We start from the raw sequence: 21233 nt of genomic DNA, 5'->3' as shown, positions 1-21233 counted from the left end.
TGTATATATGTATATAGTAGAGCTTAATAAATTCTTGTTAAATGGCTAAGTTAACCAGAAAAGGTAACTTTCAGCCATCCCTATGAACTCTTTCAAAATTCTTGGCAATGAGCACCATTTTTCTGGAGTATTACCATTACAATTCTTTTTCCTCCGTTCCCCTCAGGAAAAGTGGGATTCTCTACAAACTTTGATTTTCAGGTTTATAATTAACCGAGGGGACAACTTCAAATGAGGCAAAGATCTTCACTTTTCTTAGAGTTTACTCTAGAAATTTGAACACTTAGCATATTTCTCTTTCAGGACCAGGATTTGGAATATATGCAGTTGTACATCTCCTCCTTCCTGTGATGTCCCTGTGGCTCCGCCGTAGCCATAAAGACCATGCTTACTGGGATGTTGCCTCAGCTAATTTCAAGCATGCCATTGGTTTGTCTTGTGAACTGGTGGTGGAACATATCCAGAGCTTTATACATTCAGGTAGTAAGTCTCCATTTGTATCTTTGTTATCAAGAACATTCATTCTGAGTGTTACTGTAAATGTTATCAGCATTGTCACCTAAAAGCATTTCTTAAACTCTCACACAGATAGGTTTTGTATAAAGGTAACACACTAGGGATACTAAACAAATATATGAATATGAAGTAATTTATATAAGGTACAGCTCTGGGAAAGTATACATTAGGAGTAATTTCAAGGAGAATTGTATAATTCTAGAAAAAGGAGAAAAGTAGCTAGGGAGTTTCATGCCCAGATCAGAATGGTATAGGGAAGCTAGTAGAGAAGTAATGTGGCCTAAGAGTGGCATCAGGAAGACTAAGGTTCAGCTACTGCTTCATGTGACCCTAGGCAAGTCACTTAATCTCTCTAAGCCTCAGTCTCCTGAGTGGAATGAGGAAGTTGACTATACAGAGGACTTGTAGCAAGTCTCTATCGTGTTTGGCATGACTTGATAGTGAAGAAACATCTAGCTTGACAAAGACTCATGCAAAGCAGAACATTTATATGTGTCATCCACAGAGGTGATCTTGTCCATAGGAGCAGATAATTATGCCCAGGGGCCTGGTTTCTAGTGAGAGAGTAAGGGACCAAGAACTGAAGCCCCAAAGGACTCCTATGATTTGATATGGATGACAGTAAGGTTGTCTTAGGAAACTTTATGGAGTATAGATTATGAGAATTGTAAGGATAGAATTCTACTAAGTCTACTAGAGTAAGCAAGCCTAGTAAGTAGACTAAGAGTAAATTAGCAGAATTTAAGTGTATTTAATGTATCAGAAATTATAAAAATGCATAATCTATATCTTTTATTATTAAAATTATTTTAAAAATAGGAATTATGCGTGAAATATAATTTAATGCAATGTATTGAATGCCTGCCTAGTTTATTGAAATTAAGAATTATTTATTGAGTATGTATTATGTGTTGTTCACTGTAAGGAAAACTAATGGAAGAACCAAGCTCCCTTCTATGTTTTTTCTTCCTTTATTAGAATGTAAGCTGTTTGAGAGTAGAGACCATCTTGTTGTTTTTCTATCTCTAGTTCTTGCCCAGTACCTGGCACATAGTAGATATTTAATAAATTTTCTTTATCTATCTATCTAAGACACAGTACTTGTTCTTATGAATTTACAAGTCTAGTAGGGGAAAGTTTAACAGTGTACCAGAACTTGGCATTTTTCCAGTGTTGAATGGCTATGTCCTTACTCTGAGAGACACAGTTTTACATATATCTAGAAATGGGACAAACAAAGCAAATGACAAAAATGCCAAGTGATGATTGCTTAACTTAGCTTTCATAGGTTGTAACTTCTTTTCTTTGCTCTATTATCTTTCTTCTTTTCTTATATGCATATTCCTTTGTCTCTACCTTCTTTCTTCCTGTAAGTGGTCATTTGTGTACATTTTCCTTGCAGTGATGTGATATTTCAGGACCATTGAATGAAATCTTGGTATTTTTGTCCCATAGATATTAGGTATGAAAATATGATCAACACAATGCTTAAAGATCTCTTCGAGTTATTGGTAGCATGTGTGGCCAAGCCGACAGAAACTATCTCCAGAGTTGGCTGTTCTTGCATTCGGTAAGAAAAGTTTCCCACCCATATTAGATGTGAAAAATAAGAGGAGAAAAGATTATTGAAGGAATAACAATTCTAATTCTGTAACTAAAAAAGAAATTATTACATATTAATAGCTTTGCCATCTCTAATGATTAGTCAGTCGGTAAATACCAAATGCCTATTCAATTTAATAAGCTTTTATGAAATGTCTCTGATGTGTCAGGCACTATAGTAGGAGCTGAACATACAGAGACAAAAATAAAAATTTACTCTCCCCACAAAGAGTTTCCATCTTACTGGGCAAGTCCCCATGATAATTGTGAGGGATACAAAATAAAGGTCCCCACCATCTAATTGTTAAGATGCAAATACTTGAAAGATAAGTAGCAGGGCAGCTAGGTGAGCAGTAGATAGAGCACTAGCCCTGGAGTCAGGAAGACCTGAATTCAAATCCAGCCTTAGACTCTAGACCCATACTAGCTGTGTGACCCTGGACAAGTCACTTAACGCCAACTGCCTTGACAAAAAAAGAAGATAATTAGCAAAAAAAGTAATAAACCAAAAATAAAAAAGGTAATAAATCATAAGTGCCAAGTGAGAGTAAATGTTATTGAAATTCATACATTACTTTAGGTTGAGGGGACCTAGAAAAACTTCACTGAGAGAAGAAGTAGGATTAAATAATGGGTAAGATGATAATAGGTTAAAAGGAGAGAATTATAGGCAAAAGAAATACTCTAAATGAAGGGAATGAGGCAAGAGAGTGTGAGACATGTCTAATAATCTAGTTTGGCCAGAGGTAAGAATTTGCATAGGGAAGGAAAGTCAAGTTGACGCTAGACAGTAGAGGTCCTGAGGCATATGCCTATATGCTTAGGAGATGGTGAGCCATTGGTGATTTTTGAGCATGAGAGTTACATGCTACAAAGAGTATAGTAGGGAGATTAATCTGACTGCAATGACAGTTTGGGACAAGAAGAGTCTAGAAGTAAGGATTAGTTAGGAGGTTATTAAGGTAGACTAAGTATGAGGTGATAAGAATATGAGATTGGGTATTACAGCGAGATAAGGAAAGGAAAGGACAAGTGAAAGATTTCAAGTGTGAAAATGAAAAGATTTCATGACATTAACTGTGTGGGAAAAAAGAGATGAAGAAGTCAGAGATGATTCTGAGGTTTCAAGCTTAGAGGAATGGTTGGTATCATAATAGAAATTGTGGATTTGGGAGTGGGAAGGATGATGATTTCATTTTTTTTAGATAGGAATAGTGGAACAGACCAGATGGTGAAGGGGAAGGAATATTGGACTGCATTAGTTGGGAGAACCAGGTTTGAATCCTCCATTTGCTAATGACCTAGTACTGTAACCATGGTAAAATCACTTCATGTCTCCAGGCCTCACTCGTATTATCTGTAAAATTATTGGAGTAGACTAGTTTATGTCTCCAGTTCTAAAATAATAAGATGATTCAGTATTTATATCCAAGGGTAAATGTCTAACAGAAAGTTGGAAATGTGCCACTGGAGCTTGGGAAAGAGCAAGACTTGAAAATACAGATGAAGAAAATAAAGAAATTAGAGCTGAAGCCATGTTATTCAAGAGAGAGTGTAGAGAGAGAGAATGCCAAGACCTAAACCAGGATAGTATAGCATCGTGGAAACTAAGGGAGAAGAGCCTTTGAGGTAGAGACTGATTGGTTAAAAGTGTCAGCTTGGGGGAAGGTTAAAAAAAGAGAAAGGAGGAAGGGAATACTATGTTCCAGGCACTGTACTAAGTACTTTACAAATATTATTTCAATTGATAATAAGAGAATTAATAAGGAGAGAAGGTAAGAAGAGAAATTGGGTCAAGGAAGCAAAATATCTGTAGATCCCTCATTCAATATCTGTAGGCCCGTTATTTGACAGTGAAAGGAAGCTGAGAAATAGATTTATGGTCCAAGGGGGCAAGCAGAGTTAAGTGAGGACCTTTTCACAAGTATACTTGAAGGAAGATGAATAGAATGAATTCTCAGAGGAAAGAAGCTCCATCATTTGTCATATTAAGCCCCCTAAAGTTATCTTTTTACCTTGGAAAAGAAGAAAAGCTTTTAATTATGTTGAGATGTTGTCTAGAGCTCCTCAAAGACTCACATCATTTATGGCCTTGTTTCCATTTGCAGGTATGTCCTTGTAACAGCAGGGCCTGTTTTCACTGAAGAAATGTGGAGGCTTGCGTGCTGTGCGCTACAGGATGCATTCTCTGCCACGCTAAAACCAGTGAAGGTAAAACCCTCATGGGAAAAATAGTCATGAGGCCATCAACTTAGAGCTAAAAGGGGTCTGAGAAGATCATATTGTCCAAGCCCTTTATTTTTCTAGATGAGGAAACTAAAACCCATCAAGGTTAAATGACCTGCCCAAGGTGGTAAATGGCAGAAGCAGGATTTGAACTTGGGTCCCCTGAGTCCAAACCCAGCATGCTTTCCTCTGTACCACATTTCTTTTTCTGCTAGTGATCACCTTCAAGTCACTAATGTTTTTGATATTAAATCATCAAATCATGGGATCTCAGACCCACACGGGACCTAAGACCCTCTGTCTAAAGCATGGTGACTTATCTTGACTTAACTTTCCTTTTTACATTAGCTAAAGTTAAAGGGCAGCTAGGTGGTGAAGTGGATAGAGCACTGGGATGGGAATCAGGAAGACCTCTTCATGAGTTCAAATCCAGCCTCACTTACTAGCTGTGTGACCCTCAGTTTCCTCATCTGTAAAATGAGCTGGAGAAGGAAATGGCAAACCACTCCAGAATCTTTGCCAAGAAAACCCCAAATGGGGTCACAAAGATTAGGACACGACTGAACAATAAAATTATTTGAAAGCATTTATAATTTGTTTGCCCAGATGAGATGACACTGCTGAGAATCAGCATAGAGACCCAGTATTGCACCCAGTGACATTCTGTGTGTTTCTCTGTAGGACCTATTGAGCTGTTTCCACAGTGGCAATGAAAGTTTCAGCAGTGATGGCTGCCAGGTGAGAGTGGCAGCCCCCTCTTCTTCCCCTAGTGCTGAGGCAGAGTACTGGCGGATCCGAGCCATGGCCCAACAAGTAAGTACCGTGAGTTTTTTCCAGAGAAGAGAGGGGTGGTCTGGTAGCCTGAATGCACAGAAGGTGACCCACTATTGAGGGAAAGCAGAGCAACCCTTCTCCAAATAGGATACCTCCAACAGTTAAATGTCCAGAAGAAAAGTTGAGAAAGCTTATTGCAATAACTCTCTGGGCATCTCCCTGCTTTCCACTGTTAGTAAGATCCTAGCCAGAATCCTCCTGTCTCAATTACTGGCTCTCCTCACCAGTAGCAAACTCATCAGACCACTGCTTGGCTTTAGTTCAAAACCAGATATAACAGATGAGGTCTCTCATGCATAACTGTGTCTGTTGACTTCATGAAATAATTTGAAACTCTTTTACCAAAGGGAAAAACCTCCTTTGTAAAAAACACAGATTATTCTCAAATACTCAAGTTGATCCATGGTTGGTAGATAGATATATATAGGGGTAGATAGAGGCAGACAGAGCATTTATTAAATGCTTACTCTTTGCTAGGCCCTCTGTTAAGCTTGGGAGGTAAAAATATAAGCAAGATAGTTTCTGCACTCAAAGAGTTTATATTCTAATGGAGGAAGACAACATATAAGGTGGGAGTGGAAAAGCAGAGACATGGGGCATGGGAGGAGGGAAGGGCACAATATGGCTAGAAAAAGTAGTAGAAAATATTCATCCCCTAGAGTCCCCTGCAAATAAGCCACTTTACATTTCACTGGGCAAATTAGGTGACAGATATCACTAGGCCTCTACCTGAAGTGTTTGCACTTTTGTAGAACCTATCAGAGGAAGACTGCAAGAGCAGAGCAGGGAGGAGAGGGTGTAACACTTTAAAAAAAAAGGAGAGAGAAGCAAAGATGGAATTACACCTTCTATAGTAATTTTTCCCAGTGTTGAGTGCAATGCCTGTCACTCAATAAAGGTTGCTGACAGGTAAGGATTCTTTCTAAGTCATTTTTCACTTTCTGTTGAGTGAATTAGGAGAAACAGCTGCAACCTTTTCAAGGGCCCATTAGGTTGTTTTAATTCACTAGGGAAGAGAATAGACAGAAATCAGTGATAGAGGAGACATTTACTGAAGTAGATATTCTTTTAGCAACTCTTAGTTGTTTTTAGACCAGCATCAATATTATCGATGTGTATTGAACTCTGCTAAGGAATGGAAGAATTGAGCTGTCTCTTTGGGTTTGTGTGTTCTTTGCAGGTGTTCATGTTAGACACTCAGTGCTCACCAAAGACTCCAAACAACTTTGATCATGCCCAATCCTGTCAGCTCATCATTGAGCTGCCTCCTGATGAGAAGCCAAATGGGCATACCAAGAAAAGGTAAATAAAGACAATTCTCCAAAGGACAAGATAAGGAAAAAAAAATTCCGATCTCATATTCATTCTGTAATCTAAACAGAAAATCCCAGATTATGCCAGTTTGATTGTAAAGGATGAAAATCGTTCTATGGTGCAGTTTGGCAAAGAGGTGTTTGAGTTGTTTTTTTTTTCTACTCTAAAACATTTATTCTCTTAACTGAATGCTTCATGTTTCATATTTCTACTCTCCTGCAGGGGTTTGTTTTTGCCCTTTTTAATAGTATTTTTCCCAATTACATATCAAGACAATTTTTAGCATTCATTTTTACAAGATTTTGAGTTCCAAATTTTTCTCCCCCACTCCCTTCCCCTCCCCTCCCCTCTCCTGAGAATGGTAGGCAATTTGATATAGGTTATACATGTGCTTTTACTCTCCTGTTTTTAATTCATTTTCATTTGTGGCCTAATAAATCTGTCAGTGGTTTTCCATTGTAGCTAGTAGAGAACAAATTTATTTTAAGTGACTCTAGGTAGTTTACCAAGTGTCACCCTCTACTCATGACCATAACTTAAGCTTAAGAAGGTAGCAAATGCTATCAGCTGTGTCTCTTACATATGAAGAAAATGCTAATAACCCTGAGCATTTGAGCTGCTTTTCATGTAAGGGCTATGGATTAATTATACTGGTCGCACCACATTTCTCTCAACTGGTCTCCTTGACAACCAACAGCACATGTTTGTGAGACAGTTGGTCAGGGTTAAGGGGCACAGTCCATGACTGTGATCAAAGTCACATGACCTTGACTTACAAGAACTGTGCTGTAACCAACTGATGTACCACACAAGCAATTAAAAAAAAAAAAACAATCTACAAGCATTTATTAAGTACTGACTATGGGCCAACAATTGAATTAGTGCTGGGGATATAGATACAATGAATGAAATAACCCCTACTCTCAAGCACCTTACTTTCTAATAGAGAAAGCAACAAGTACAGATATAATTATATAAAGAATAAATATAAAGAGAATAGTAGCTAGCATTTATATGGCATTCTAAGGTTTATAAAACCATTTTACAAATATTATCTTATCTTAGCCTCATGACAACTCTGGGAAGTGAGTGCTATGATTTTCCCCATTTTGCAGATAAGGAAACTAAAGCAGATAGAGAAGTTAAGTGACTTGCCCAGGGTCACAAAGCTTATAAGGGTCTGGGGCTGAAGTGAATTCAGGTCTTCCTGACTCCACGTATAGAGATCTAGTCACTTTGCAACTTAGCTCCCTCCACAAAGTAATTAAGTACATGGTAGTTTGGTGTGAAAGTTATCTGAAGCTGGAGGGATCAGGAAAGTCTTTATGTAGAAGATGGCACTTGGGCTATGTCCTGAAAAAAGGGATGTACTCTATAAGGTGAGGATGGAATGCATCCTAAGTGTAAACACTATCTTTAGGCTCTAAAATATTGCATACTATTTCTATATTTAAAGATGAATGCAAAGATTTTTTTCATATTTTTCCGGTCTTTTTTATTCCTCTTTATTGGGTAATCTTTTCCCATAAGGTATATATGTTGCCTCAACTGAATCACAAAGAACTGTTTATGCCCAGAGGTGCCTGCAAATTTCCCACCCAAATAGAGAATCAGCGTGAGTAATCATGCCCAGCACCTTCTCCTTCTTTTGTCTCTCTGCCTGTCTGGTTTTGGTAAGCCTTTCAGACAGAGTTGTAAGCAGGGCTTGAAAAAATATGCAGTGGCTCATGGGATACTTTAAAAGATTTAGACCCATAAAATAGAACAAAAGCTAATGGGTAGAATTTATGAGATGACAGATTTTTAGCACACTATGTATAAGAAATCACTTCCCTGATATTCAGAGTCATCTAAAAATAGAGTATATCACTTCAGGAAGTAGCAAGTTTGCCATTACTAAAGATCTCCAAGCAGAGGCTGGAACATATTGGAGATGCTGAAAGATTAGTGTTTCAGATAGTTTGAACTAATTGACTTCTAAGGGCCCTTCCAACTCTTATGGTGATTTTAGTAGGAGCAAGGGAGGAAAAGATGATCAGTCATAGCATTAAATTAGAATGAGAATGGGAAAAATGCTATGGTTTTTGGCTTGATTCAATAGTCACAGAGAGAAAGTTCTTAGTCAGTCAAACTTTGGAGGGCAGTGGAGAAGGAGGAGAATTTTTAGAATATCTGTAATATATGCATTAAAAGATTGTAACTCAAATAAAAAAAAGTATGTGAAATGCTTTATAAATCTTAAAACCTGATATGAATGTCAGTTTTTATAATTATTATGGGGGTGTAGCACCTATATATAGCATATAACAGGGGACAGAGTTTACCTATAACCCAGTTTTCAAGCCTAATTCACTTTCATAAGACTTTCCTCATTGGTAGAGAGATGATTACTCAATGTTCTCTGCCTGTGCAAGGGGAAGAGTTGGGTAGGACTTGGGAGAGGAAAGCTTTTCTTGTTCCAAATTTCAAGAGAGGCTGTTCCTTTCCAGGCTTTTTTTAGGGTGTTCCCTGGAAGGAGAAAAAAAAATTGGGGAAGAAAAAGATAAGTAGAAGAGCTAGTGCCTTGACATGTCTCTAATTTCCAGATGCCCCATTAGAGACTTCGAGGAGCTTCCCCTTGCCTGAGATAAAGGACTGTCTTGTTTGAACTGAGATATCTCATTCCCAGTCAGAGAGCTCATGCTCATGTGCATTCTGATTTGCATAACTTCTCTAATTTCTGTTTGCAATTAGCAGGGTTTGTCTTCTGTTCACTATTTGTGATGGTCTTTATGTAACTAGAACTTGGGGAGAAGGGAATCAAGCCTTCATATATAGCTTGGGATATGCCCTCCCCATTAAAGGATAATGACCAGGAAAGTAGCTTAAACCTAAAAATCATTTCTTCTAGATTAGCAATATTTAAGGGCAGATGGGACAAATCTCTGTGAATGTATGTATCCTCTACGTGGACAACCTATGTAGGACAAATATCCTATATATGTTTACATGTTCATGACAAGGACATTCAGAGGGGGACACAGACAAGCAGAGCAATGTTGGTACTACTATGTTAATTTTAATATATATGTCAAAAAACAAACTAGTAATAGATTCACCATTTTCTATATGACCTACTTTTTCTATTTTTCTTAGCATATGGAAATATTTGTCTTTGTTGGTGTTTGTCAAATCCATAATAAAAAAATAAAATTAAAAATAAAATAATTTTTTTTTCTTGGCAAAAGGCCTGGTTTAAAATGTATAAGGGGAGGGGCAGGTAGGTGGCGCAGTAGATAGAGCACTGGTTTTGGAGTCAGGAGAATCTGAGTTCAAATGTGGCTTCAGACACTTGACACTTACTAGCAAAACAAAAAAATAAAATGTATAAGAGGGATTTCACTGAGATTGGGAGCTCCTGGGTGAGGAAATTCTCTTTACCAATGCAAGTTACCTTCTTTACAATTCATAGTTTTAGCAGATTGCTAGAAAACTGAGAGATTCAGTGACTGGCCTAGGGTCACACAGTCAGTATATCAGAGGTAGAACTTGAACCCAGGTCTTCATGGTTTCAAGGTCACCTCTCTATTCTCTATTTTTCTCCCTCTTAATACAATTGTCAATATACAGTCAGGAAATTGGATAATTTTTTTCTTTAAGTTGTCTCTCTCAGAGCAGCTAGGTGGTGCAGTGGATAGAGCATGGACCCTAGAGTCAGGAGGACCTGAGTTCAAATCCAGCCTCAGACACACAACACTTAGTAACTGTGTGACCTGGGCAAGTCACTTAACCCCATTGCCTTGAGAAAAAAAAAATTATAATAATAGTAACAATAAGTTGTCTCTTTCAAAAGATTTTATGATATACTTTTTTTTTGCTTTTTTTTGGGGGGGGTGAGGCAATTAGGGGTTAAGTGACTTGCCCAGGGTCAAACCCCTAGTAAGTATCAAGTGTCTGAGGCCAGATTGGAACTCAGGTCCTTCTGACTCCAGGGCCTGTGCTATATACACTCTGCCACCTGGCTGCCCCCATTGACATGTTTTAAGGCAACTTTTTATTACACATTAAACTCAATTTTTCACTTACCTGGTCTAAATGCTTATTTTTCTTTGACCTTACATGGTAGAGAAGGTGAAACTCAAGCCAGTCAGCTTTACGTCTTCATAACAGTTTGGATAAAAGGTTTAAAAAAGGGAAAACTTGAAAACATTGACTAACTTTTGAGATAATGCATGTCAGTACAGGTATAAGTTGGCTATGTGTAAAAAAAGTTATTTTTAGTTGTTTTTTTAGCAGCTTTGAAATTTGTATTTATTCCCAATGCATTTCTTCCCTTTCCATTTTTTTTTGCTTTCTCAATTTTATATCATTAAGCAGGAATCTAAAGTAATGGAAATGATCCTTTATTATAAAGTGCACCATTTCTAAGTTTATACACTAACCTTAAGAAGAAAAAAACTTCTTTGATTGATAATGATGCTATGTGACTCATACTCATCTTCGAATTAACATGTCATCTAATTATGAAAATGGTGGCAAAGATTTCTACTTCTGGAAATATGTCAGAAACTGGGTTATTTGTTTGATGATTAAGAACTTAACCTTTAGAAATCAGACTTAGTCCATGTCAACTCTCACCTTGATCTTCTACTCCCTGGGCCCAAGGCTTTGTCAGAGTCAAGTAGATAAGCCTCATATTCATTCCCCAATAAGAGCCGTTTTCTCTGTGTCTTGATGGGAGGTAATCTGTTTTTGATACCTTAGACAATGTGTAAGAGCTATTAGTTTAACCTTGATTTTCTAGTTCCTGAGTTTGGACATGTGATGATATTTTATGAAAGCCTAGGCAGCATTTTAGACTTTTGTACCAGACCCCATCTGGCTGTGGGGATAGAGGAACATTAACTTTTGGTCAACCTTATTAAACTCTGTATTCACTTCATTATAATTTTAAATGATAGTACATTTAATATGTAAGAGTTATCAGAACCTTATTATTCATTATATCATTGACATGTGTGGAGGGTGATAGATGGAATGACTGAGGAAACAAAGGTTCAAGCTCATGAGCATTTCAGTTTATTAAGAAATGTATGCCAATTGCTTAACAAATTGGGACCAGGCCCCTTCCTCTGCTTAGGGCTGGACACCACATGCAGGGGGAGACAGACTTTTATACATTAAAAACAATTAATCAAATAAGGCCAATTAATTAAAAGGAAATAATACAACATTAGGTAATCTGTTTTCTAATTAGATGAAAAATTAAGGACTTTCTAAGTTGGGATGGAGAGAGCAAAAAGGCGCAATTCAGAAAAAGAAGCATCCCACTCCCCCCAAATGTCTGTTAACAATCAGAGGAACATGGAAACAGTAACTAATTGATCTGTATGGATTTGACTGAGTTTCTGGTCAGCATAACCTAGTTAGAAACCCTCAGTTAAGGGTCTTTAAACAGCAGATAGAGGTAGTCCAGTTTTCCTAGGTTCAAACAATATAAGGTTTTCTCCCAATTCCCACAATTGAATAGTTTTCTTACAAGATAGAAGTTGGACTAGACTCATAATTGAATAGAAAGGGAAATGAGCAAGCTCCTGAATTGACTCACAAGATAGAGTCAGCGAGGTTCACTCGATTCCCACAATTAGCCATTTGCTATTCTAATGCCCTCAATTCCCTAACATGGAATCATATTTTTCCCTTGAAGCACTGTTAGACAAAGGTCAATAGAATACTGTACACATCTTTGAGTGAATGGAAGGATCATCCCTTAATTTTTGTCAGTCAAAGTATATTAGTTCATTGAATTCACAAATTTTATCAATTTTATTGTTATTCTTTTAGGATCATAGATTTGGAGTTGAAATGGACCTGGGGGGTCATTAGTCTAACCATCTCATTTTGTAGATGAAATAAACTTAGGCCTAAGGTCTAAGAAAGAAGTTGAGTAACTGGGCCCAAGGTCACAGAGGTAGCAAAGTATCAGAATGTGGGATTTTGACCTCAGAGCCTCTGATTCTAAATCCAGCCCTCTTTCCATGACACCACATCTTAACCACCTTAGTTCAAAGCCAACACAGCAGTCAAGCAGCAAGAGTGAAGCAAAAGAGAAGGATGTTTTTTGGCCTTTAAAATCTCATATATTAATAAAATTTGTCATAATTTCAACACATAATTTTTGAGTGATGATATGAATTTTACTTACTTTGTAAGTAAGCATGATATCTTTCTTCATTATACAGTTTGGAATCTTCTAAGAGTAAGGCAAAAAAACCCCCAAAATATTATTAACCCAAAATATAGTGGGTTAAAATATAAAGGGAATTTTTTCATTTAACTTAATATATCACCTGGAAATGTGGTTTTCTTAGTGAAAAATTTCAACAAAACAAAAAAAGGGTCTGATCATTAACTAGTATTTATTGAATGACCATCGCAAAAAACTGCAATGTATGTAAAGTGCTTTACAAACCTTAAACGGGCTATAAAAATGTCAGTTGTTGTTGTTACTATTATTATCAAAAGTTATATGCTAATTTAGTATGATTTGCCAGAGAGGCCCCCAGACTATAGTAGAATCATTATTCCAACCCTGCACAAAGGACTCTTGTTGCTGCCCTTGAAAAGGTCAGGAGTAATTGCAGAGAAAGAGTACACATCCCTATCGACTTTCCTTGACCTTGGAACAAATTAGCAGGTAGCTCTAGGCATTACTCATGTCGCTTCCAAAGCACCTCTAATATTATGAGTATTTCAGCCTTTCTATCTGTTCTTACCTATATAACAGAAGCATTTAAATATTTCACCTGTATTTAGTAGGGAGGAGTAAATAGATGGAATATTTTATTTCTACACAAATCCTCCTACAGAGCTCTAAATTTTTAGATTTCTAGCAATAACAGATCTCAAAGACAATGGACACTCCATCTGTTACATCTATGCCTTTGCATAGTTTCCGAATGCCTGGAAGGCACTACCTCTCCACCCCCACCTCATAGAGTCTCTCTTTTTAGATAAGACAGCAACTCAAGTACCATCTTCTACATGAAATCTTTCCTGGTTCCCCCCAACTACTAGTGCCTTCCCTCCCAAACTGCCTTATATTTAACTACTTTGTATAGTTTTGTATTTATTCTCTTTATAGTTATGCTATATATAATATATGTATATATTTATATTTATATATGTCCTTATTGTCTCCCCATTAGAACATTAGTGCATTGAGAATAGGGATTGTTCCATTCTTTGTACTTGTATCCTTAACACCTAGCACACAGAAGGCATTTAGTGAATGCTTGTTGATGGATTTTGTATATGTGTATACATGTGTGTGTCTGTGTGTCTGTGTCTGTGTGTGTGCATAGTAAAAGGTTTGAAATGGGCAAAGCAGATCAATAGGACTAAACATAGATCTTTGCTGTAATTTAAGAGTAAATTGTGACAGTTGCTACTGTGACTGTGGCATGGTCTCGGGTGTGCAATATTCTGAGTCACTACTATAAATTATTAATTAAAACCAGCAGTGTTATTAGCTTCCTAAGACATTGATGATAATTGTTATTCAGTAGCATGGTTTATGTTAATCCCCCAACTTCTAAATATAATCTTGTGTGTCTGGGATGCCATTAAAGTTCATTAGAATGAATTTAGGCATTTTAAAAGTCATAACAATGAAAGAAAAGCATTAGAATGGAGCTAACTATAGCAGTTATTGCAATGTCTATAATGCATCTGAATCATATTGAAGTCCTTTATAAGAGATGAATGGACTGCTAATTTCTTTCTTTTTCTTCGAAGTGTCTCTTTCAGGGAAATTGTGGTGAGTTTATTGTCTCATCAAGTGCTGCTCCAGAACTTATATGACATCTTGTTAGAAGAGTTTGTCAAAGGCCCCTCCCAAGGAGAAGAGAAGACAGTCCAAGTGCCAGAAAACAAGTTAGCTGGTTTCCTCAGGTATATCTCCATGCAGAACTTGGCTGTCATCTTTGACTTGCTGTTGGACTCCTATAGGACAGCCAGAGAGTTTGACACCAGCCTGGGATTGAAATGCCTGCTGAAGAAAGTATCTGGCATCGGAGGGGCAGCCAACCTATATCGGCAGTCTGCAATGAGCTTTAACATCTATTTCCACGCTCTTGTCTGTGCTGTCTTGACCAACCAGGAGAACATCACTGCTGAGCAGGTGAAGAAAGTCCTTTTTGAAGACGATGAAAGAAGTACGGATTCTTCCCAGCAGTGTTCATCGGAGGATGAAGATATTTTTGAGGAAACAGCCCAGGTCAGCCCCCCACGGGGGAAGGAGAAGAGACAATGGCGGGCTAGAATACCCTCTCTGAGTGTCCAGCCAGTCAGCAATGCAGACTGGGTGTGGTTAGTCAAAAGGCTTCATAAGCTCTGCATGGAGCTGTGCAACAATTACATCCAGATGCACTTGGATCTGGAGAATAATGTGGAGGAGCCTCCTACCTTCAAGAGCGACCCCTTCTTCATTCTCCCCTCCTTCCAATCTGAATCATCCACTCCATCCACGGGAGGGTTTTCAGGGAAGGGTACACCTTCCGAGGACGACCGAAGTCAGTCAAGGGACCGTACGACTGATGGCATGCCCCCGAAGGGAAACACCGCGGATGTGTCAGAGCTGCCCCCCAGCCCCAAAGGGGAGAGGAAAGATCAGAGCAGGAAGAAAGAGTGGTGGGAGAGTGCAGGAAACAAGATCTATACCATGGCCACTGACAAAACTATTTCAAAGTTGATGACTGAGTACAAGAAGAGGAAGCAGCAGCAGCATAACCTAGTCCCATTTGCCAAAGACATCAAGGTGGAGAAGAAAGGAGAGCACCTGGGCTCCAGGGGACCAGATTCACCCCTCCTCCAGCGTCCACAACATCTGATAGACCAGGGCCAGATGAGGCATTCCTTCAGCGCTGGTCCGGAGATCCTGAGGCAAGAGAAGAGGCCACGCTCGGGCTCAACAGTGAGCACCTTGAGTACATCTGTGAGAGACGCTGAGGCCCAGATCCAGGTAGGGCCTGGTACCCACAGAAAATACAATAGGGATGGGAGGAAACATAAGATGACCTATTTTGGACTCAACGAAATAAGTTGTCTTATGAAATACGGTCAACTTGGGGAATGAAATTTAATGTCATGGTTGGAGCAGACAAGGCAAAAAAACATTTTTAACATCATAAGAAGATGGTGTTGATACATCAACTTTAGCATAACATCAGCACTTTATCTTAACACCCTCTGAGAGACTCAGAATACGTCCTTGTAAAACAAGGTTTCCTAACCTCCTGATAATCTTTTTAAATGCACAAAATAAAAGACATGGGATTTCGAAGAAAATCAATTATATTGAAATTCAGTTATCAAAATATAAGACAAGTTCACAGACCCCAGGTTAATAACCCCTTCTATTAAAAAAAAATTGTGAAGGACTTTTTAAAGTTTCATAATAGAAATAATTGTTTAGTATCAGAAAGTAAAATGTCATAATTGAGAGAGTGCTAGAATTGGAGTCAAGAGGACATAAATTCAGATCTAGCCCATATGTTTACTAATTGTGTGACCATACATAAGTCATTTAACCACCATCTGCCTCAGTTTCCTTATCTGTAAATAAATAGCTCTAATAGCAATAATACCTCACTGCGTTGTGAGGATGAAATGAGATTATAAGATTATCTAGATTTAAAGTGAGAAGAGACCTTAGAAGCAATCTACTCTAATCCCCTCATTTTGAGAAAATTGAAGCCCATAAAGATAAATGACTTGCCCAAAAGTCACACAGATAGAAAATGGTGGAGACAGTGCTATTTAAACATCAGTATTATTATTACATAAAATGGTAATATTATAGATTTAGAGTTTAAATTTCAACTTGAACTAAAAGCTGTTATATGGTGATCCAGGGTGTAAATAATTCATTCTAAAGTGTATGGGGGGATAATAATTTATTCACCAGTTATAACACTGCACAAATTTTGTCAGGGTTTTCTTATTGCTACTTTCTTTTACCTTGAAGCTCATGGCTGTAAGTGGTTAAAAATGCTCATCTCTTTTAGATATTTGATGCATTCCTCACCTGCTCCATTATAAAATGCCATTTTTGTTGTAAAGAAAATCTGATTGTAGGCCTAAAAACTTGAGGACTCATAGTGATAATCAAACTTGAAAATGAAAATAATATAATGATGAAGAACATTAAAATTTTTTAACTTTCTTTTTCCTTTTAGGCATGGACCAACATGGTGCTAACAGTTCTCAATCAGATTCAGATCTTGCCGGACCAGACGTTTATTGCCCTCCAGCCAGCAGTATTCCCTTGTATCAGTCAACTGACTTGTCACGTGACTGATAATCGTGTTCGCCAGGCTGTAAGGGAATGGCTCGGGAGAGTGGGCCGAGTCTATGACATCATCATATAGAAGAAACACATTCCATCAGAAAGAAGAAGAAAGTAATGAGGGTTAAAGGTATGCCAACTATCTGGTTGACAATAGCGTCCCACTTCCCCCTTTAACATTTAGAAGAAGGAGCCTATGCATTTGGAGATGGTAACCAAACAAGAAGTCTTTCAGGATACCCAACCTTGAGCCAGCCAAGTGTCTGGTCTAGGCAAATAAACCATGTGAGATGCATTGCTCTCACTCTTTGCTTTGGGAGTGTCTGTATTACTGAAGTACATCCTTCTATACATTGAACATTATTAGCCGTTGTTTCAGCGTGTGATTTCCAGGAAGGTCATATCCAAGGGTTGCCTTTTTGAAAGCACTTTGTTGGCTCAGTGGAATTAGATACAATGGGGACATTGCAATTGTTGCCACCCCTTTTCAAAAAAAGCCTGCTAGTAAGTCAGGCTAGTGTCAAAAGCTCAGAAAATTAGTAGCAGGTGATGTTAATGGTAGGAAGAGCTAGACCTCCCATGTCAGGTAGATGGAGATGGAAGCTGATACAAGGATGTAGTTAAACGAAAGACAACTTTTGTCATATATGTCCAAAAGATTATCAGGATGCTTGTAAAAAAAATCCTCTGTAAATCAAGCTTTACAAGCATTTGTACCAGCTTAACCAAGGAGAGTAAGTTCAAGTGTTTGTGTGTTCCTATTTATTTAGAGACCCTTTCCTGAAAGGGTTTGAGATAATGACAGCAGCTCTGACCCTATACTCACAATGCCCAAAGATTTATTGGAGTATTATTATTATTATTAGAAGACTTAGGAGCTGTCGTATGGTTAGGAATAGTTTGGTTGACTTAATCTCATAAATGATGTTTTGAGAACATGCCAGGGAACAGTGTGAATCAATGATGTCTCAACTACTCCAGTTTTCCTCTGCATAGCCAGATCTGAATACCATATTTGTCTGAATATAAGATAAAGTGCTAGAAAAAAAATTGTTTTTAGTGCATCTTACCTTACATTCATAGGCATGGTGCATAGGTAAGGAAAACTTAAGAGTCCTTCTTTGAAGCCTTTATTGCTGGGAGGAACAGATTTCTTGCTAGTTGTTTCAAATCTCTTATAAATGATACCTCAGGGCAGGGACAGGTACAAGAACTGGAATGTGTGATTTAATTACTTTAAAATCTGCTTCTAAAACCTTATTATGTTTCTTTAGTTCAAAATACTTTATTCCAGCTTTTTCTTTTTTGAGAGGAGATCTAAGAGGCTCTAAAATTGAACACAAGTGGTTAAAAAGACAGAGTGAGAAGAAGTTGATAAGTAGCACCAGCTTTGGCATTGGACCTGGAAAAGCTAAGGGACAAGGGGATCACTTTGTATCACAAAGGGCAAGGAATGGAATATTAATAGATTTGAGTTTATTTGTGAACTAGACATTTCTCTTCTTTGGAAAGTAGAGAAATTTTGTATGCAAGGTCACTGTATACTTCAGCCAACCCAATAAATGGAACAAAGGTAGTGAAACCATAAGTTATACTGACCTTCATCTAGATGCAACAAGAGAAGTAAATTTAGGATATTACTCTTAATAGTTACAATATATTTTAGATTTCTCAAAACTGTAGGCCATTCTGCTGATAAATTAATCTTATTAAGTTCTTAAGAAAGTTCTTCAGAGACAAGAGATAATTATAGGACAAATGATGATTTTCATCCATCCACCCCCAACTCCTTTTATTCCAAACTGAGTGTCTTCTCATTCCTGAAAATATAACACAAACTATTTGCCAAGGGGTAATAAGGATTTCCTACTGAGTTTTATCCGGTTTTGACAGCTTAAATGCTCCATTTGGGTAGGCTAATTATTCTCTATATTATCTGGAAGGATGAGGACTAGTTATAAGTCCCAAATTTTATGAGTGGATAGTTGAAGGCACTTTTCTCTCTAATAGTTTAGGGGAAATAGATAAAATAATTATAGACTCTTCTATCTAGTCCACAGAGACGAGGGGAACGTGTTCCAGTTGTACGATATTCATTCTTCATACTCGTTGTTTGACTTATACTATCCCACTAGCCAAGAATTAATCAATTTGGGAGATTTTTTCCTACTCAGACATTCTGTAAAGTAGACCACGAAGCCAGGTAGACTCTAACTCTGTCTGGCTTCCCGATAGCTTGGATGCTACGGATTTCCTTTGATTTGCAAGTGGACCTGGTAGCATGTTTTTATAAGTACTTTTCAAAAGAAGACTGAGCTATCTTTTGTTTTATAACTTAGCTTCCGCCTTGGAATACCCTCAAGTGTTCTACAAGTTGTGAAACTGCATATACAAAACAAACCATTAGCTTCTACATGGAAAGCAAATTGGTTACATTGAATTCTTTGTTATAATTGTAGGAGGAAAAAGCACCTGTTTTTCTCAACCACCAAGTAGAATGTGAAAGCTGCTTCCTCATGCAGACAATTTGAATGCCTCTTAAGAATACTGGCTGTAGCAGAGATTCCCCTCAAAAAATACCCCCAAATTATTAATATAGCATCACTGGTCCTAAATTGAAGTCATCAACTGACAGAAATTGAAAAACTGTTTACGTTTCTGGAAGAGAGAGTGAGGCTGATGACTGTGTAACTTTGCCTCACTTAAATCCAATCCAGACACATGTCAAGACATCAACCCATGATATCATTGGTCCTCTTAAAAAATGAACAACAAATAACAACAATGACTTGCAGAAATCCTTCAAAGAAGCCAGCCACAGAATTCTTAAAGTCAAAAGGGAGTCTAGAATAGAACCAAGAGTTCGTAAAGCCATCAGCTTCACAATAAAGAAAAGCAAGTCTAAGCCGTCCCCAGTTTGTAAACAGTTTAAAAAAATTCATTAATAAATTAATTTAGTACAGTTTCCCATAGAAACAATTATAAATTGTGGCTACGGAAGATTAACCTATAATTTTGCTGAGTGAGAGACTTTGTAAATGGAGTTGATGGCATTATAAGTACTTTTTAAAAGAAAACTGAGCTATCTATTTTATTTTATAGCTTAGTTGCCTCCTTGGAAAACCCTGGAATCTGGAATACCTGAATATGAATCCAGCCTCGGATACTTTCTAGCTGTGTGACCCTAAGAAAGTCACTTTACCTTTTTCTGCTTCAGTATCCTCATCTGTTGGTGATAATGATAGCACCTAACTCCCACGGAGGTTGTGAAGATAAAATGACTTAATATTATGAAGTGTTTTGCAAATCTTAAAGCTATATATAAATCTTAGCTATTATTATTAAATATAAATACTAATGAGATGCAAGAGACCTTAGTAGCTGGTTAGTGGAATCTCTTCTACATGTCCAAAAGGGAACCATCTGTTTAAAGAAGCCTAGCAATGAGGAACAAATCACTACCCAAGGGAGCCTTAATTCTCTTTTGCTTGCTTAATTTATTTCCTGTTGCCACAGGTCTCTTAAAATGAGATCAGAATTTAAAACCAGCAGCTTCCCCCTCTATTTCTTTGCTCTTTTGAAAAAAAATGTGCCTCTGGAATGAGACAGTGGGGAACCCTAAAATGCAAGGGGAAGAGTTCTGATTCTATGGCCTAACCAACCTACCTTCCTTCTGTTAATTATTCTTCCTGATTTATTCTTCCTGATTTATTCTTCCTGTTTTTTTTTTTTTAAGAATGGATAATAAGGAATGGTTGGTGCAGATAGTCTTACCTATCCAGAACTATACTTCTATGGAATTTTCATTTGATCCATGCCTGTCAGTATTCAAGCTTACTGACTGATTACTGCCTGACTACCCCACTTCCTAAATAATTCCTAACTCTTATTTATCTTCTTCTTTTTCCAACTCTCTTCTACATGTACAAAATGAGGTCACAACTTTCATAATTTTAAACTTCTTGATTTGTAAACAATTGTATTAAGAAATATTAAAATGTTTTAAAAGCAAAAATTAAAAATTTGATTTTTAAGCATGAGATTCAACAAAAACAACGTAAAAGAATTTCATGCACTTGCCATTTAAGCATAATTAATATTTTATAAGGATTTACTTAGAGTGCATAGTTTTAAATGATTATATTAGGAAATTTATTTTGCCTCTCTGGGCTTCAGTTTCTTTATTGAAAAAAAAAGGAGTTGTACACAGTGACCTTTGTGGTATTTTCTAGCTCTAAATCTGTGATCCTATGGTTCCCTTATTTTCCAGGAAATTATAATGTGACTTATAAGTAGCCACTGAAATATTCACACTCAAAAAGAAAAACCTGTTCTTGTATCATTGTTCCTCCAAAATAAACACATATAAGACCTTTGATGTGATTATAACAAAAGTAAAGCTTACAACTCTCTA

At 37.4% G+C, this 21233-nt stretch overlaps 1 protein-coding gene across 2 annotated transcripts in view; it reads left to right on the top strand.

Moving 5' to 3' along the window:
• Positions 1-20024, top strand: part of ARFGEF3 (ARFGEF family member 3) — a 209135-nt gene extending 189111 nt beyond the window's left edge. For both annotated transcript variants that reach the window (XM_027850770.1, XM_027850769.1), the window contains 7 exons: positions 304-480; positions 1972-2086; positions 4227-4329; positions 5026-5157; positions 6359-6480; positions 14269-15493; positions 16710-20024. In XM_027850770.1, coding sequence (XP_027706571.1) covers positions 304-480; positions 1972-2086; positions 4227-4329; positions 5026-5157; positions 6359-6480; positions 14269-15493; positions 16710-16901 — 2066 coding nt within the window. In that variant the 3' untranslated portion in view covers positions 16902-20024. The remainder of the gene's footprint in view (positions 1-303; positions 481-1971; positions 2087-4226; positions 4330-5025; positions 5158-6358; positions 6481-14268; positions 15494-16709) is intronic.
• Positions 20025-21233: the final 1209 nt, after the last annotated feature.

The sequence above is a fragment of the Vombatus ursinus genome, unplaced genomic scaffold, assembly GCF_900497805.2.
Source record: "Vombatus ursinus unplaced genomic scaffold, bare-nosed wombat genome assembly UNPS02009132.1, whole genome shotgun sequence".
Lineage (NCBI taxonomy): Eukaryota > Metazoa > Chordata > Mammalia > Diprotodontia > Vombatidae > Vombatus > Vombatus ursinus.
Note: the sequence above shows the minus strand (reverse complement) of the source record. Positions and strands in the feature narration are given on the sequence as shown.